This window comes from Microtus pennsylvanicus, chromosome 1 (assembly GCF_037038515.1).
Source record: "Microtus pennsylvanicus isolate mMicPen1 chromosome 1, mMicPen1.hap1, whole genome shotgun sequence".
Classification (NCBI taxonomy): domain Eukaryota; kingdom Metazoa; phylum Chordata; class Mammalia; order Rodentia; family Cricetidae; genus Microtus; species Microtus pennsylvanicus.
In genome coordinates this window covers 133,851,126-133,869,425 of record NC_134579.1, presented here as the reverse complement: position 1 = coordinate 133,869,425, position 18,300 = coordinate 133,851,126, and the positions used below count along the sequence as shown (strand labels likewise).

Here is an 18,300-nt window from a genome sequence, read left to right as displayed (position 1 = left end):
GTTACAAAAACTCCCTTCCCTCTCCTTACCCCTTACCCCTTGCTACCTCAGCAGCTGAGAGAGCAGGCCCTGAACCTTACCTGGGCAGCACACTAAAGCTGACCCTGTTAGGGGGGCACAGGTGAGTCAGGCCTGTGGGCATGAGAGCAGAAGAGATGTCCCCACCCTGTCCCTCATATACCATGGAGTGGCAGGGTAAGAGAAATATGACCTCCACACACATCCCTTGCCACTGTGACAGGTGGGAGAGCTGGCTATGGTGTAAGTGTGGGTGAGCTGGACTGAGGGTGTGAGAGCAGGAGAAGTGGCCCCTGTCCCTGCTGTCTGCTGCATTGGGGGAGCTAGCCGGGGCAGGGCTGGAGAGCTCACCTGAGTGGTGACGGCGAGGGAAGGCTGGCAGGCTGATCAGCCCAGGCCCAGAACCAGGACTGTGGGACAGCTATGAGTTAGCCCGCCCCAACATCCACCTCATCTGTCAACTGCTGGAGCAGGTGAGGAGGCCGGACCTGAGATCCTAGGCTGCAGATCTCCATGACACAGGGCAACAACAGGATCCCCAAGAGCAGTCCTAAGGAGGGCTCAGTTACTGATAGAGCAGCAGAAGCCAGAGGCCTTGAACCAGACCAGTGACTCCTTGCAATGAACACTTAGAAGTAAAGATGTATGGACTAAAGACTCTATATGCTGTGTGACTCACTGGCCACACTACAGCTTCCATGCCGAGATTTTTTTTTTTAAAAAATTGTTGTTGTTTTGGTTTGGTTTTTGATTTTTGTTCTTTTGATTTTACGTTTACATTTTGATTTTTGGGCTGGGCGATGGTGGCGCACACCTTTAATCCCAGCACTCAGGAGGCAAGAGGCAGGTGGATCTCTGTGAGTTTGAGGCCAGCCTGTTCTACAAGAGCCTAGTTCCAGGACAGGCTCCAAAGCTACAAAGAAACCCTGTCTCGAAAAAAAAAATTATTTTTTAATTTTTGGGGAGGTTGCAAGGGCAAAGGGCAGAGGTGAATGGAACTGGGATGCAAATGATATGAAATCCACACAAAATAAAAGTTTTTTGTTTTTTTTTAAAGAACACTGCTTTTTCAGAGGACCCGAGTTCAGTTCCCAGGACCCACACGGAGGCTCACAGTTGTCTGTAACTCTAGTCCCAGGGGACCTGACATCTCTTCTGCTCTCTGGGATCCTGCACACATGGGACACAAAAACTCAAACATACATACGCATACATGAAAATAAAATTTTTAAAATTTATTTAATTTTAATCCCACCATCAGGAGGCAGAGTCAGGTGAAGCTCTGTGAGTTTGAGGCTAACCTGGGCTACATAGTTCCAAGGCAGTCAAGGCTACACCGAGAGACAATGTGTCTGGGACATAGTGAACACATACAGGAACAGTGTGTTGAATGTTCACATGTGTGACACCGGTGGCACTCCCCAGACATGAAAATCACCTCTTGGCAACACAAATGACAGAGAAAGACCCTGACTAGACAAATTACATCCCAACTTGTCACAGTGGGAGGTTGTGGCTTCGAGCCTCTTTGCTCACCTCTCTGCTCATCAGAGGCGTGAGTTCATGAATGACGTCACAGTGTCCAGGCTGGTGGCCAGTACACAGCCACCTTCTCAGTCCACCATGCTTACCATCCTGTGGACACTGCTCAACTTTGCTCTCCCGGTGTTGGGGCTCCACCTGCCTGTCACATGTCCCCAGGACAAGGAATGTCAACTGGCCCTTCTCTCCAACAATGATGTGCTCTTGGAATGCAGCGTCTCCAAGGCACGCTGGTTCTTCTTCGGGCTGGACATAGATGACAAACCCGTTAGCGTCTCCGGTATTTCCAGTGATCCAGAGAGTCACCTCCTGATCCAAAACCCATCACCCTTCAGCACAGGCCTCTACGAATGCCAGGACGAGAATGGGACCCGAGTGACGGGGTATAAGATTGATTTCCAGGATGTCACCAGACTGCATGTCACGCACCTAGACCTGAATCAGGAGCCCCTGATAAATGACACACTGAACCTGGGCCACGGAGAGATACTGTACACCCGGTGGGAACCTTGGCAGGAATGCAACAACTGTCAAAACCCGGGCGAGCTTAAACGCCTGGGGGAGCGCAAACGCCTGGGTTACTGCTATGTTAAGGAGCCCTTGGAGGAGCCTGTACCCTGTGGGATCTACTTGGGAGATACAAAGGCACTTTATGACCGAGTAAGGCCGGAGATGCAGGTGGAGGTCTGCTATGAGATGTGCCAAGACCATATGTTTGGTGGAGACTATGTCATCTTCGATAGCTTCAGGCTCACGGAGGAGTCAGAATCCACACAGATCTTCTGTCCCTTTGCATCCATCTACAGGTGATGGGACCCTTTTGCCGGTTCAGACCCTGGTCCCTAGTCCCAGGGTTCTTTGTGGTGGACTCTGTGCCAGGCTAGTAGGGGTGTCTTGGCAGGTTAGCTCCATTGGCAGTCATCAGGAGTCAGTGAGAGCATGAGAGGAAGCCAGGGATACTGGAACATACCTTTCTGAAACACATAGCTAGAATAATATGTGTCCCAAAGTATCCTGACTGTATGGGAAGAGTATTTTTTAAACATCCTTAAGAGCCTCACACTGATTAATTTCTCTCTTATTTGAAACAAGAGTCTTCAAAGATCCAGGGAACCGTGTTGCTCACTGACTACATGGCCTTCCAAAGACATCAGTAAAGTTTTCTCTGGAATTGTGGATACAGTTGATGCCAGTCTTGGTATAGATATGAACAAAGGAAGAGCAGGCGCTAGTCAGGGTTTTTTTTTTCCCAGTTGAGGTCTTCTGGTTAAATCACACTTTTCCTCTTGCCTCTGGTGATTTATCCACTCAGCTTGTAAGAGTCATATAGAGGAATCTATAGGATTAATCTCTGATAAAACCATTTTAATGGAGCATTACGAATGAGATAGTCCATTGATAGTTATGTGTAAAGTCACTAGGAATGTAGGAGAGCATTTTGTGAGTGAGGATTGTGAATATTTTGAAAACAGTGTGACTATTTTAAATGTACTATTGTTTCCTCTTTTTAATTATATGCTATAACTATTGAACATTTTATTAGAACAAATAAAGCCATTGTACTCAACATGAAGAAAAGCAATCTCACAATTCTAAATAATTATGCTAAAATATGCTTTAAATGACAAAACTTTTTATTAATGTGCTTTTGTGATATTTAAATATTTAGAATTAGTGCCAATATTTAAGTTTGCATGTGTGCACGTGTGTGTGCGTGTTTGTGTGTGTGTGTGTGTACTTGTGTGTACTTTGTCGGAGTACAGCACTGCAATCAAAGGTCTGATCCAAAGGGGTAGAAAGCTGAGTCAGGCATGGTGGTGCACGCCTCTAATTCCAGCACTGGAGATGCACATTCAGGCAGATCTCTCAGTTTGAGGCTGTCCTGATCTACATAGCGAGTTCTAAGCCACATAGGGCTGCACAGTGAGACTCTGTCTCAACAAGAGGAGGGATTGGAAGCTACTTTAGACTGATAAGGATGCTTGAAAGATTCAGTTGCTGCCTGATAGATGGCTTTCTGTCTGCCAGTATTCACATTTTCTTTGTATGTGAGAATAATCAGAAAGAGGCCCAAGTTAATGGAATCCCAGAAACCCCTTTTTTAGTTTTTTAGAGATGTATTTTTATTTTATGTGCTGAGTGCTTTGTCTACATCTGTGTATGTGCACCACGTGTGTGCAGTACCCTTGGGGTCCAGAAGAGGGCATCAGATCTCCTGGAACTACAGCTACAGATGGTTGTGTGTTGTCATGTGGGTGCTGGGAATGTACCTTTAGTCCTCTGAAAGAGCAGCCAGTGTTTCTAACCAGTAGCTGTCTCTCTACCTCTGTTGCCCCATCTTTAAAGAGCAAGAACAGGTATCGCCAAAACTCAGCAAACTGTTAGGTCGCAGTGATTTTCCAGTAGGCCAATTTTTAAATTATTATTACTTTATATTAATACATATAAAGTAAAAATATATGTTTACTTTATATGTATCGTGTTTTGTCTGCATATATGTATATGCACCATGTATGTGCCTACTGCCTGAAAAGGCCAGAGAGCACATAGAATTCCCTGGAACTGGAGTGACAGATGCTTGTGAGCAACCACTTGGATGGACCTCTGGAAGAGCAACCAGTGCTCTTAACCACCGAGCCATCTCTCCAGCCTGATAAAAACCATAATTATATGCGCCTAAAAGTCCCCTGAGTTCAAGATGTACATGAAGTGTTTCTTCTCCCTAACTTCTTTTGCCACCAACCTTTTTTAAAAAATCATCTATTTGACTTTCATTTCTCAGGTGTAGAGCAGAGGACTGAGTGAGGGTAGGCAGGAAAAAGATTTTTTCCCATGATTCTCTGTGAACTTGTGTTGCGGTTAAGTGTAGACAGACATTATATATCCCTAAAGACTAAAACGGCAGCAATCAGGTGAGACCCACAAGCCCCAAAGGCTTCCCCGTGTATTCTGTGGGTCATTTTCCTCAGCATGCCCTTAACAATGCACGCATAAGACTTTATTGGTAAAGGCCTGGTGTGGCCCCCAGAAGACAGTCACCACCATGGAGAGTTCATTTTTCAGGAAAGTTGTGTCCACAGAAGAATTTTAGTCAGGCTTCTTACAAAATCACCCACCCTGGCAAGGCTGCAAAGAGGCAATTGGAGGATCAAGGTAAAAGCCACAACCACTGGCCTGAGCCATTGTAGTCGGCTGCCAGGGGATCTTTGGGTGTGCGATGACCCAATACTGGGAGATAGCTTCAATGCTGTCACAGTGTCAGCAAGACTCACTCTGTGGAGCTCAGTTCTAAAGTCACGTAAAGCCGGCTCACACAGAAGCATGGTGAATTTTCTTCTCTGGGCCCTTGAGATTCTAGAGCATCTGGAGGAAGGTGCTTGGAGTAAAAATCAGGGAGGAGAGAGAGAAGGGGAAGAAAGACATGCATGTATGGAGTCTGAGGTTCGGGAATAATACAAGTATATTGTTTCTGCCGTCAATGTCAGAATGTAGGCTACAGAAAAGAATCATCTCCAGCTGGGTCAGAAGAGTCCATAAGATAAAAACCTTTTAGGTTGCTAAAATTGATTCTCTTCATTGGTTTTTGTTGACTGTGGCTTACATGTCATAACCTCTCACTGAGGGAAGTCAGTGCAGGAACCGTGGGAGAATGCTCTTTGCTGTCTCATAGGTTCATGCATGGCTAGCTTTCTCATTCAGCCTAGGACCACATACCTAGGGGATGGTGCTGCCCTCAGTGGACTGGGTCCTCATACATCAGTCAACAATTCCCTACAGGCACATCCACGGCCAGTCTGATCTGGGCAGTCCCTCTCAGGTGATCTTAAGCTTTGTCAGACGGACAGTTAAAGCTAACTAGGGCAGGACCTTTCACCTTAGACTTAAGCTTTTTGATCAATGCTTGAACTGATAAGATCATAGAAGGTTGGGAAGGTGGCTCAGCCCGTAAGGAAGTAGCCAGTGGAGACCATCTCCCACCTCCAACCTGGTTCTTGTCCTACCCTCCTCCAAGAATGGATTGGACAGAGCGGGAAGTAGATAAAGTCTAGGAACTTTATTGTCAGTCTTAAAGTGTGGAAACAATGTGGCAGTCTGATCAATGGAGCAGGCTGGAACTCTTGGAGGCAGCAGGTGCTAAGGGTTTACAGCAGCACTGGCAGGTCTCTGCAGCAGCAGGTCTCAGCGTGGCACCGCTAGTCTCAGAAGCACGGGTCTTAGAGGATGGAAAGCAACGGAGGCACAAGTTCGTTTCTGTGGGGTCTCAGAGTCTGAGGCAGGAAATTGCTTCTCTGCCTGCAGTCACTGCCAGAGTCCTGGAGTGCCTTGCTTTGGGTCCAGGGAGCCCCCAAGAGTCTTGGAGACAATCTTCTCCGTCCTCCTCTGTTGACTCCTGCAGTCATCCTGTCCCTAAAACTGCAGGGAGTCTGATTTATTGTTGTTGCTGTTTCGAGACAGGTTTCTCTGTGTAGCCCCGGCTGTCTTGGAACTCACCCTGTAGACCAGACTGGTCTTGAACTCACAGAGATCCATCTGCCTTTGCCTCCTGAGTGCTGGGCTTAAAGGAGTGCGCCATCACTGCCCGGGAGTCTGATTTTATAGAGGTGCCAGGGAACCATCTGGGTCCTGATTGACTGAGTGTACACATACAAACATGCATGCACATGCACAGACACATGCGTGCACATACACAGAAGCATGCATGCAGTACACAGTCACATGTATGTACATACACAGACACATTCATGCACATGCACAGATGCATGCATTCACATACACATGCATGCAGTACACAGACACATGCATGTATATATACAGACACATGCACACACGTACACAGACATGTATACACATACACATGCATGCACTACACAGACACATGCATGCATATATGCAGACACATGCATGCACGTACACAGACACACGTGTACACATATACAGACACATGCATGCAGTACACAGACACATACACATGATGGCTTAGCAGCTAAGAGCAATTGCTGCTTTTACATAGGACCCAGGTTCAGTTTCCAGCACCCATATGACTACCCACAACTATTCGTAACTCCAGTTCTAAAGAATCCAATGACTTCTTCTGGCACCCATAAAAATCAGACACACGTGGTACACTCTCACTACCATGATAGCGGCTTGCCTCAAAAGCAATAGATCTGGCCAATCTATTGACTGAAACCTCCAAAACCATGAGCCAAAATTTTCTGTCTTTTTCATTTGTTTCCTCCAATATGTTGTCCACTGATGATACTTCTGACCACAGGAGTTGCATTCATTTATAGCTCAAAGCACCACAAACTGGGGTGGCCTAAGACAATAAAACCGGCTGGGTAAGTAGTACATGTCTTTAATCCCAGCACTTGGGAGGCAGAGGCAGGTCGATTCCTATGAGTTCCAGGGTACATCATGAGACGAAGACAACAATGACGATGATGATGATAATTGTATTCTCTCACTACTTTGGAGCCTGGAAGTCAGAAGCAAGTCGTTAGGAGGCTGCCCTTCCTCTCCACCCCTGATTTTCTAGCCTCTGTGGGAGCCAGAAATCCTCTGACATTTCCGAGCTGGAAGCTTCATTCCCCATCCCCGCCTCTATCACTTCTTGGCCTCCATCCCGGGTATCTTTATCTGTCTTGGCTCCAAAAGGTCACCAGACTCTTTGGACCTCAAGGCCACTCTACTCCAATATGATGTCATTGTAACGCATTGACAATAACCCAGTTTCCAAGTAAGGTTGCATTCTGAGATTCTGGGAAATACAGAGATTTCAAATGGGCACTGTCCAACTCAAGACTGGTCTGGGCCTCATGAACTAACTGTGATGTTTGAGAGGGCTACTGGCCACAGGATCTGGTCTGGCAAAACTTTCATGTTCTACAGAGGCCTTCTTAACATCACTGTCTGCTCAGGATCGCCTCTGTCATCCCTGGACACGAGGACCCGATTCATCCACCCACTCAGTAAGGTGCCCAGGACACAGTGAAGAGCATATAGCCTCCTACTTACTCCAAACAATCAACTCTCCTTTTCTTTCAGGACAAATAAGACCACATGACGTTTTAAACTGATGAGTTCTCTTTTTGAGAATGGGGATTCTACTTATGTAGCCCAGGCTAGCATCAAATTTGTCATCCTCCTGCTTCAGCCTTCTGAGTGCAAGGATCCCTGGTGTCCACCCATTTAGCTTGAAAATGCAGTATTTTAAACGTTGCTAAGGGCTGGTGGCAGTTGGGAGAAATTAAAATTCTAAGTGGAGAGGCAGTCAAGGAAGGCTCTTTTGAGAACTGGTCACTCCTGCCAAGGCAGAAGGAGACGAGAGAAAGCTGTGCTTTGAGGGACGGTGCTCCAAGTAGATGGCAGAAAAAATATGGATGCCCGGGGCAGCGTGGCTGGAAAGTCCTAGCACGCTAGTGTGATTGGGCATTCATTATATGTGGAGGAAGCAGAGGAGAGGCAATGCCGATGGAGGGGACGGTTTTCCAAAGTCTTTCAAATTACCCCGAGGCAGGTGCCACCACTATAGCCCTGCTCTCAGAAGAAGAAATGGAAACTAGTGGCCTTGACTTAGGCCACCCAGCCAGTCAGAGGTAGAAGTCTAGAAGCTTCCCGGGCCGTACCTCCCCAGAAGCCCCCTGGTGACGTTACAGGGCTCCATGGAGGGAACAGGGAGCTGTTGTCTCCAGCTCCCTTCAGTCCCCCGTTCTCTGCAGGACCCTGAAGTTTGACTCTTTGTTTCTTCCATCCAGGCCTGTTCACTGGGAAGCCAATGACACTGCTCTGACCTGGCAGGACCAGCTTTCTGGTAAGGTCACGGGCAGCTTAATGGACCCCATCAGCGGTGGCCAGCAGCTGCAGATCTTCCAGCCGGCCATTTACAGATGTTTCGTGGAACAGGAGCTGATAGCCCAATTCAGCCCCACAGCCTCTGTGGAACTGCTGGAGGCTGAGAGACAAACCAAAGGCCAGGGGCGTTGGCAGCACAGGGCCCAGCTAGGCAAAGCGGACTCCGTCCTCAGGGGCCTGAAGTTGATGCTGCTGATGGTCTCTTTCCTGGTTGTGGGGGGGCTTCTCTGTAAGGTGGTCTTTCGTCCCACCCGGGGCAAGAAGAGGAATCTGGTCCTCCTGGTGAAATAAACTGAGCCCTCTGTACCCAAGGGGACCTGGCCTCTCTCCACTGTCCCATCCTTAGCTCTAGCTATGCCTGGCAGCCCCGCACTAGCCCGTGGAGGTGTGTGAACTGACACAGACCTGGATTCATATTCAGTGGTCACTTCACTCCTTGTTCTATGCCCTGCTCAGCTAATTGGTTGGTTGCCCCAGTGCACAGATAAGGAAACTAAGGCAAGACTGTCTAGACAGGAGAACTGGGACTCTGGGGTTCCTCAGAGGGAGGAAGGGAAGGAGGAAATCTTCTCAGGCTGTGTGGTGTGACTTTCTCTAGGGAGGTGTGAACAAGCATCTATTCATCCTGGACTGGACACTAATGACAGACTAAAGAAATGAGTCCACCCTAGCCTGGTTTGGTGAACAAGTGAGTTTATTGGGGTTCCTTACAGGAGGATGAATGATGTGGGTGCTTATATGCATGAGGGTGACTTTAAAGCAGCTGCATCATCCAAAGGTCCAGCATGGATAATGTCACTCTTGAGGCCCAGCTTTGTTGACAGAGGTTTCTATCCCACCTGGTCCCACAGCCATTCAGCCCCAAAGAAACACACAGAGGTCTACATTAATTCTAAACTGGTTGGCCTGGTAGCTCAGGCTTCTTATTAACTCTTACATCCTACATCTGAACCCATAATTCTTTTCTGTGTTAGCCATGGGGCTTGGTACCCTTTATCAGTGAAGCGTTCTCATCTTGCTTGCTCTGTGTCTGGCTTCCTTTCTGTCTGGATGATGACTGCAGACTGACTCTTTCCTCTTCCCAGAATTCTCCTGTTCCTATTGTCCCGCCTCTACGTCCTGCCCGGTCACCCACCTATACTTCCTGCCTGGCTACTGGCCAATCAGCGTTTTATTAAACTAGTACAAGAAACAAATCTTTACAGGGCAAAACTATTGTCCCACAGCACAGCACATGTGATGTCATGAGATCCAGCACAGGTGATGTCATGAGATCCAGCACAGGTGATGTCATGAGATCCAGCACAGGTGATGTCATGGCTGGAAGCTGCTTTCCTAAGCTTTCTGTAGAACTTGTAGGCAGCTCCACCAGAGCTGCCTGTTCCCCAGAGAATGGTTACTGCTTGTGTAACCACGGGGCGGGTCTTGTGAATCATGGAACTTTCCAAGCTTCCCGAGCATTGTCTATGCCCTCTGCTTCCTGAATCTTTCGGTCTCCTTTCTCTCTCCCGCAAAGGAACATGTCAGCCGGAAAGGAATATTAATAGCTTCACAACATGGTGTGTCTATTGTGGTATATTGTGGCCTCTTCATTCAACCTTGTCTCCCAAGAACAAGATGGAGGACACACAGGCATCTCCGTGGCATCCCTAGTCTGCACTGGTCCTCTGAAGCCTTTCCCTCCCTGTTCCTCAGGACATCTTCCTCTATTGTGCTACAGCCTCAGACTCAGCCACACACCTCCTGCATCCTTAGATTAGACACATACTGTTCCAGGCTCCTGTGGTGAGAGGAGAGCCCTCCTGTGCCACGCTTGGACAAGATACTGGGCCTTGCTCAGCTGACCGGCAGGAACAGCTGGGCCTGGCTGTTCCCAGAAACTACACACACGATTTAGCAGAACACCAGAGCAAAGCATGAAATATTAATGCCTCTTAAGACTCATTGCCCTAAATTTGTACAGTGAAGTCCTGACAGGGCATATAGGAAGGGCTCCCAGGGCAGAATGTGGGCCCAGGAAGACGGGGTAGAGCTCCCCCCATGTACCACACACCGAAGGCTCCCCGTGATATCTGCAGATGCAAGGTTTCCTGCAGAATGAGAGAAGGTTCCTCCAGAGTAGTTTGGAACTGACTGAGGCAGAAGCTGAGAATAACAATGATAAAAATAGTTAATATATTTGGCCCTCTCCATGTGTCAATATGCAGACTTTTCCATAAACATCACGTCCCCACAAGCCACCACTAGGCTGCTGAGACGATTCGCCTCCTCTTGTTTTATAGCTGGAAACATTAAGGCCCAGAAGGGACAAGCAACTGGCCTGAGGCCACACAGTGAGCTTGGGGGAAGGGCGGGTGATGGACGGGTATTCAAAAGAGACCTCAGGGGCTGGCAAAATGGCTCAGTGGGTATGAATTTAAGGAGCTGGTTTGGGCCCACGTTAAAATAAGGGAGGTGTGTGTGGCCATTGTGTGCCTATAACCTCAGAGCTGGGACTCAGGTTAGGCAGGAGGGGTCTATGGGGTTTGCTGGATGCCATCCTAGCTCCTGGTTCAATGAGAGACCTTGTCTCTGGGGAATAAGGTGGAGAATGAGTGACAGAGCAGGACATGCAGTGCCCTATGCACGTAGGTGTACATGTCTGTACATGCATGGACACACATCTGTACACACACACACCTGCACACACACCCGCACACACACACACGCACATCTGTACACACACCTGCACACACACTTTTACACACGCACATCTGTACACACACCTGCGCACACACTTTTACACACACATCTGTACACACACCTGCACACACACTTTTACACACGCACATCTGTACACACACCTGCGCACATGCACATCTGTACACACACACCCGCACACACACACGCACATCTGTACACACCTGCACACACTTACACACACATCTGTACACACACACCTGCACACGCACTTTTACACACACACCTGCACACACACTTTTACACACACACCTGCACACACACTTTTACACACGCACATCTGTACACACACCTGCGCACACGCACATCTGTACACACACACCTGCACACACACTTTTACACACACACATCTGTACACACACCTGCACACACACTTTAACACACGCACATCTGTACACACACCTGCACACACACTTTTACACACGCACATCTGTGCACACACACTTTTACACACGCACATCTGTACACACACCTGCACACACACTTGTGCACACACATATGCACACATCACACACACTTACACACCTGTACACACACACCTACACATACACACCATAGCACCCTCCCAGCAGGGACCCCCAGGTGTCCTACACCTGCAGTAGCCCCAACTGTGGCAGCTGGAGAAGAAGCAATGACAAAGAACTAAAGCCTCTTCATTGAGTCAGTGGCCCGTCTACACAGCACAGAAGGTGCAAGTCAAAGTGGGAGGTTTGGCACCCCAGGGAGACTGCTGTGACTTCCTACCTCCTGGTGTCCACACCTTTGTGTGGTTTTTCCTTTGAATGTGGAGTAGACTTGATGCTTGAGCTTGATGGTCAACTTGAGGGATTTAGGGCCACCTAGGAGACACATCTCTGTGTGTGCCCACGAAGGGATTTCCAGGGACTAACTGTGGGTGCTTGTCTTTCCGGGGAAGGCAAGTGTAGCACCAGCGTCCATTGCTGTCTGCTTCCCGACTGCAGATGTGATGTGACCAGGTGCGGCATCTTTCCTGAAGTTGCCTTCACCAGGCATTATGTTACAGAGAAGAGGAGAGTAGCTCCCTGGACCTGGGACCTGGCTTCTCATAAAATACATTTATTTTACATAAATAGGTGCTTTGTCTGTACCTATGTCTGCACACCAAAGAGGGCATCGGATCCCATGGTATTACAGTTATAGATGGATGTGACCTGCCATGTGGGTGCTGGGATTTGAACCCATATCCTCTGGAAGAGCAGTGAGTGCTTGTAACTACCGAGCTGTTTCTCCAGTCCCTTAGGTCTTGGGCCATCATTGTCATGGTGATGTGACACTGCACAATCCTGTCTCTGATGTTTGCAGAGTCTGATGGCTTGGTGTCGTATATAGCTGATGTGGTTTCAGTCCACGCCCCACAAAGTGCCACCTGGTCAAGGCTGGCCCCCACAAAGTGCCACCTGGTCAAGGCTGGCCCCCAGCCTGTAGCACTGTTGGGAGATGGAGGAACCTTTAGAACGGCCGGGGTGTGCCTTTGAAGGGGATTTGGTGCTTTCCCACCTCTCTCTCTGCTTCCTGGCTGCTATGAGATGAGCAGCTTCCTGTGCCATGTGGCCTTGCATGCTCCCTCGCCACTGGCTGGACCAATCAATTGCGCATCGAGGCCTCTGGAACTGTGAGCCAAATAAATCTCTCCCGATAAGTTGATCGTCTCGGACATTTTGTCACAGTGATGGAAGGCCAACTCTCTCAGCCGTGTGACAACTGCAGAGCTGTGGACTGTAGGAACACCTGCAAGTGGTCTCTAGGTGACAGTCAACAAAATCCTGAGTCCTCAGTCATCCAGCCAGTAAGAACTGAGTTGCCAATAACACTGAGTCTTCCCATCACATAGAAAGTTCCAGAACAGTCCCTGGAGCAGCTCCAGGACTTCCCTGGCTCTCTACCTCCTCAGCATAGGATAAGGTGATTTCTGACCTTGTTAGAGTACAGGAGGTCATGAACCAGCCCTGGTAGACAAGCTGTGGGAAGGAATAACATAAGACATTTTCAGACTACATCAAATTCCAGAGAGAGAGAGAGAGAGAGAGAGAGAGAGAGAGAGAACCCAGGGTTCTTTTGCTTTCTGTGTGACGGCCCCAGTATCAGAGATGAGGCTGTCAGCCACCCACAACAGACATGTACACAGAACATAAGCTCATGTGATTGTAAGTCACTAAGACACAGGAGATGTTTGTTACCAAGCATAGCCTGGTGCATCCTGACTAACAGATGTTCCATCTAAGACTCTTACTATGCATATCATTCTTTCCATTTCTATCTGTCACCATAGAATTAATATTTTTCTTTAGTTAGCTAAACAGAGTTCTGGGTCAGAAATTTATTTTTCCTTGAAAAGCCCAACTTCTGAAAGAGTTGCAACATAGGAACTTAATAAAAGTACAATAACATTCAGAAGGGAGCGGAGACCCAGAAGAGTGAATTCCTTTCCCCATGGTTGAAACGGTCATGCACCAGTATAGCTGCGAAGTCAAACACATCCAAATCAGAGGTTTCAAATAGCAGTAAAAATGCATTTTACATGTTTACAAGTCAGCAAGACACCCCTCCTGGAATGCGCATGCTTCTCTGGTCAGCAGCAATTGTGGGTTCTGTGTTAGATTCTTAGTTTTGTCACTGAGGCAAAAATACCTGAGAGAATTTACAGGCTATAACATTTATTTTGCTCCTGACTTCAGAGGCTTCAGCCTATGGCCTGCTGGCTCCATTGCTGTGAGGGCAAATAGCAAGGCAGAAAGATTGTCACAGAGGGGTATAACAAGACGACTGTAACCCTTATGCCAGCCAGGAAGCTGAGAAGAGGAATAGGGAGTGCAAGACACAACACACCTCTCAAAGACATTCCCCCAAGCACCAATATCCACAGCCATGCAACCTCCTGATAGTCTATTTATTTTTTAAAGTGTGTGGCTCTGTGTGTGTGTATGTGTGTGTATCTGTGTATGTGCATGCCTGTGTGTGTGTCTGTGTGTACTTCTGCATGTATGTGTGCACGCACGTGTGTGTGTGTGCCCTTGAGCATATGTCATGTGTCTGCAGGTGCCAGTGGAGGTCAGAAGAGGATGCCATATTCTTCAGAACTGGAATTCACTTGGTTGTGAGTTGTCCAGCTTGGTTGAAGGGAGCTGAACGCAGGCAGGTCAGCCAGTGCTCTTAACCACCGAGCCATTGCTTCTGTTCTGTCGTTTCACATGCTAAATCCATCCCTTGGTTAAACCATGGCTGGATCGGACCCTTCACAAACTGTTCCTGGAAATGTCCTCACAGACACACTCTGAGGTGGGCCCACTAATCTACAAGGTTTTAGCCAATGAAGACAAGAGGAAGGCAGATCTCTGTAAGTTTGACGCTAGCCTGGTCTACAGAGCTAATTCCAGGACAGCCAGAGCTGTTACACATAGAAATCCTATGTTGAAAAACAACAAGCAAATAAAATAAATAAATAAAAGATAAAAGATTAGCTATCGTATCATACATTGGCTTCCCTGTGCTTGGCAGGACTTTCTTCATCTGGAAGCTGGCTTTCCGCAAGTCAGACTAAATGTGATTCCCTGAGTTTTCTTTCAATGTGGTCTCTCCAGCAGGGCAACCCAGACTTGTCCACAAGGTGGTGGCATAGATCCAAGAAACCAAAGAAAGTTGCAAGGCCACACATGGGGGTGAGGGTCAGGGAGCAGGCTCAGTGCAACCTAACACAGAGTCTCCAGGGAACAGCCTGGGACTAAAGTAGAGTATTTTAGAAAGGGCCCGACGTGAGAAATGACATACATCCCTTGCTTTGTAGTAAGAGTATTAGAGACTCAGAAGAGAAAGGGAGCGGTTTTATTTACTGTCATGTAAGGCGTCCTCCTAAAACGGTAGGGGTGATGGCAGGGAACAGTGGATAAACCCTCCCTGAGGCCCTTGCTCCCATTCAGAATAACCAGGACGGTAGAGTCTTAATGTTCCTCTTAGCTTACATTTGTCTTTTTCTCAATAAAGAGCCATGCGTGGCTTCGTTGCTATACCTCCCATCCTGTTCACTGTTTTAAGATATTTATTCTGTATTACTGTGTGTGTGTTTGTGTACACGCGTGCACACACGCGCAGCTGTGTTCAGGTGCCTGCAGAGGCCAGAAGCATTGGGTCTCTCGGGAGCTGGAGTTGCGAGCCACCCAGCATGAGTGCTGGGAACCTGTCTCACTTTGCAGTGTGGGCTCACAGTCACTGAGCTATCTTTCCAGCCTCATGTTTACTTTATTTTATAATTATCTTTTGAGATTCTTCTCTTTGTCCGAGACAAGATCTTACTATGTAATACAGTCTGTAGACCAGGCTGGCCTTGAACTCATAAAGCTCCACCTGCCTCTGCCTTCCCAATGCTGGGATTGAGTGTGTATGTCACCACCACACCCTCTTTATTTATTTCATGTTTATGAATGTATGTCTGTGTGCCATGTGCATGCAGTGCTTAAAGAAGCCAGAAGAGGGCACTGGATGCCATGAGACTGGAATTACAGATGGTGTTATCAATCATGTGGGTGCTGGGAATTGAACCCTGGTCCTCTGCAAGAGCAGCCAGTGTTCTTAAATACTGAGCCATTTCTCCAGTACCACTATTTTATTTTAAATATTATTTTTTTGAGACAGGGTTTCTCTTTGTAGCCCTGGCTGTCTTAGTCCTCACTCTGTAGACCAGGCTGGCTTTGAACTTACAGAGATTCACCTGCCTCTGGCTCCTGAGTGCTGGGATTAAAGGTGTGTGCACTACTGCCAGGAAGATTTTTGTTTCCATGTGTATGTGTGTGTAGCCTCATGAATTTATGTGCACCGAGTGCATGCAGAGCCCACAGAGGCCATGGGAAGGCATTGAATCCACTGGCAGTGGAATTATAGGCAGTCGTGAGCAACTCCATGCGGGTGTTGGGAACCAAACCCAGGTTCTCTGTGAAAGCAGTGCCTGTTCTTAGCTATTGAGAATTTTTCCAATTCCATGTTTATAAACTTTAAAATCGTTTATCAGATACATGACTTTGTAGGTGTTCAGTTGGAGCCTCCAGCTCACCCCTGCCTGATCCAGAAAGCCCCATTTCTGTCTCTCCAAACCCCGCCCTCTCAGAGAATCTCTGAGCAAAGGGAAGGCACCAAAAAGCCCAGTTTCCCATTCTTGGTGGCCACTGCAGCTTCCTCCCCTGAAGTTGACAGCTGCCCATGTCCCTGCCTAAAGCATTCAGCTTTTGGCCACACTTGGGCATAGATGCAGCTTGTGGCGGACACGTCATCACCCCTCACCCACAAGCTGTAAAAGCTCCCTGCTTTAGATCGACCCTGTGACTTCTCTGGCCTCCATCTCTGGGACTGAAGAACTCACCCAGGAGTTGCTTTGCTCAATATATATTTGTATTCTTTCACGTTTCCGATCTGGGTTACTGCATCGACAGAGAAACCTATTTATTTGGGGGTTACGGAAAATCTATTACTAGGCAAGCTTCACTGTACTTTTCTACTCCCAACTTCTAGGGGTGTGTGTGTATGTGTATGCGTGCGTGCGTGTGTGTATGTGTGTGCATGCGTGCATGTCTGCATGTGTGTGTGCTCGTGCGTGTGTGCATGTGTATGTATGTGTGTGCATGTGTGTGTACGCGCTCGCATATGTGTATGTGTGTGTGTGTATGCGTGTGTGCGCACACGTGTGTGTTGGGGTGAGTTGGGGTCTTGCTTAGTGGAGTTTGGGTAAAAGGAAATAGCTAGACTAGCAAGTGTTGGAAGCAGCCTTGTGTTTTCATTTGTTTGGCTCCAGGCACCTTTGAAAATAAACCGTCAGATGATTTTTCTAACATCTGACAAAACTGGGATGAACGAGATGTAATAACCACCTACTGCTACCTAAGAGACCAGCCCAGATCAGCGCCTTCCAGCAGCAGCGAAGTGCTTCCCTGCCTTGCTGCAGGCTGAGCTCAACTGGTAACGTGCATTAGACCTGAAGTGTCCCCCAGAAGACCCGGACCCCAGTGGTCAGATGCAATCACAGGGAGGTGACTGGGTCATGAGGGCTCTGAGCTGATCAATGGACTCATCCATGGATGACCTTATAAACTGTGTGTGCACGTGTGTGCATGAATGCACATGCATGTGAGAATATGGGTATGCACAGCCTTCTACATGTGTACAGAGGTCAGAGCAGGAGTTGGGGTTTTTCTTTATCACTCTTCCACCAATTGCCCTGAGGCAGAATCTTAAGCAGACCAGGAAGCTCCAGGGTTGAGCCCCACTGACTGGTCCATGAGTTTTCAGGATCCACAGGCTCCGCCCACCAAAGCTGGGACTACAGGCCCAGGTGGTCACATCCAAGTTTTTTGTTTTTTGTTTGTTTTTTTTTTTTTACATGCATGCTGGGGATTCAAACTCAGGCCATGAAACACACAGAGTGGAGCTCTTTCTCCCTCTTTCCAGTGGACAGAAATGAATTTCTAAATAAATTCTTAAGATGGCAGAAACTAGAAAGCAGGGCCTCATCTGAGTGAGTAGCTTGCTTGCAAGGGTGTCCTGGGGAGATATAAATTGTTCTCTCTTCCCTTTCCTCCCCTCTCCCTTCTCTTCATCTCCCCCATGTACCCACCCCCGGCCTTTCTCTTTCCTGACTGCCATGAACTAAACATCTCAATCCTATTCTACACCCCAGCCACCATGAGGCTGTGCTTTGCCATGAGTCTGAAAGCAACCCGGCCAGCCAGCCACAAACCAAGAATGCTCAAACTAGGAACCAAAACACATCCTCCCCCTGTTAGGTTATTTTTCTTAGGTATATGTCACAGGGTCAAATCCTGGGTCACTCAGTTAGGCACTTCTCAGGGTCTTGCCCAGCTCCTCATGCCTCCTCTGTCATCTCTGGGTGACTAACTAGATACATGGGCACTTGGATGGGGAGCATCCAGCCCTCCACCTTCCCAACAGGCCAGCCTGGTTCTATTCAGAAAGGTCATGGCAAGTGACCAAAAGAGTAATCAGGGCTGCAAAGTTTCTCACAGCTCGAGCTTGAATCCCACGCAGCATCTCTCTCACCACAGTCTGTCGGCCAGATGACTTACAAAGTCAGACAGGGATGAGGAAATGGACCCCCACCTCGTGATGGACAGACAGTCAAAGTCA

General features: G+C 48.0%; 1 protein-coding gene across 1 annotated transcript; it reads left to right on the top strand.

Annotated features, from left to right (window-relative positions):
- The first annotated feature begins 1,641 nt into the window (after positions 1-1,641).
- LOC142841212 (protein FAM187B-like) lies at positions 1,642-8,706 on the top strand. Its single transcript, XM_075958027.1, has 2 exons — positions 1,642-2,366; positions 8,319-8,706. Exons 1-2 carry the CDS (start codon positions 1,642-1,644, stop codon positions 8,704-8,706), a joined length of 1,113 nt encoding a protein of 370 aa, XP_075814142.1.
- The last annotated feature ends 9,594 nt before the right edge of the window (positions 8,707-18,300 follow it).

What these genes read in the sequence shown, in the direction of transcription:
- LOC142841212 (XM_075958027.1), top strand. Translation starts at nt 1,642, where the DNA reads ATGCTTACCATCCTGTGGACACTGCTCAACTTTGCTCTCCCGGTGTTG. An exon ending in CCCTTTGCATCCATCTACAG is followed by an intron (nt 2,367 to 8,318) that starts GTGATGGGACCC and finishes TCTTCCATCCAG; the next exon opens with GCCTGTTCACTGGGAAGCCA.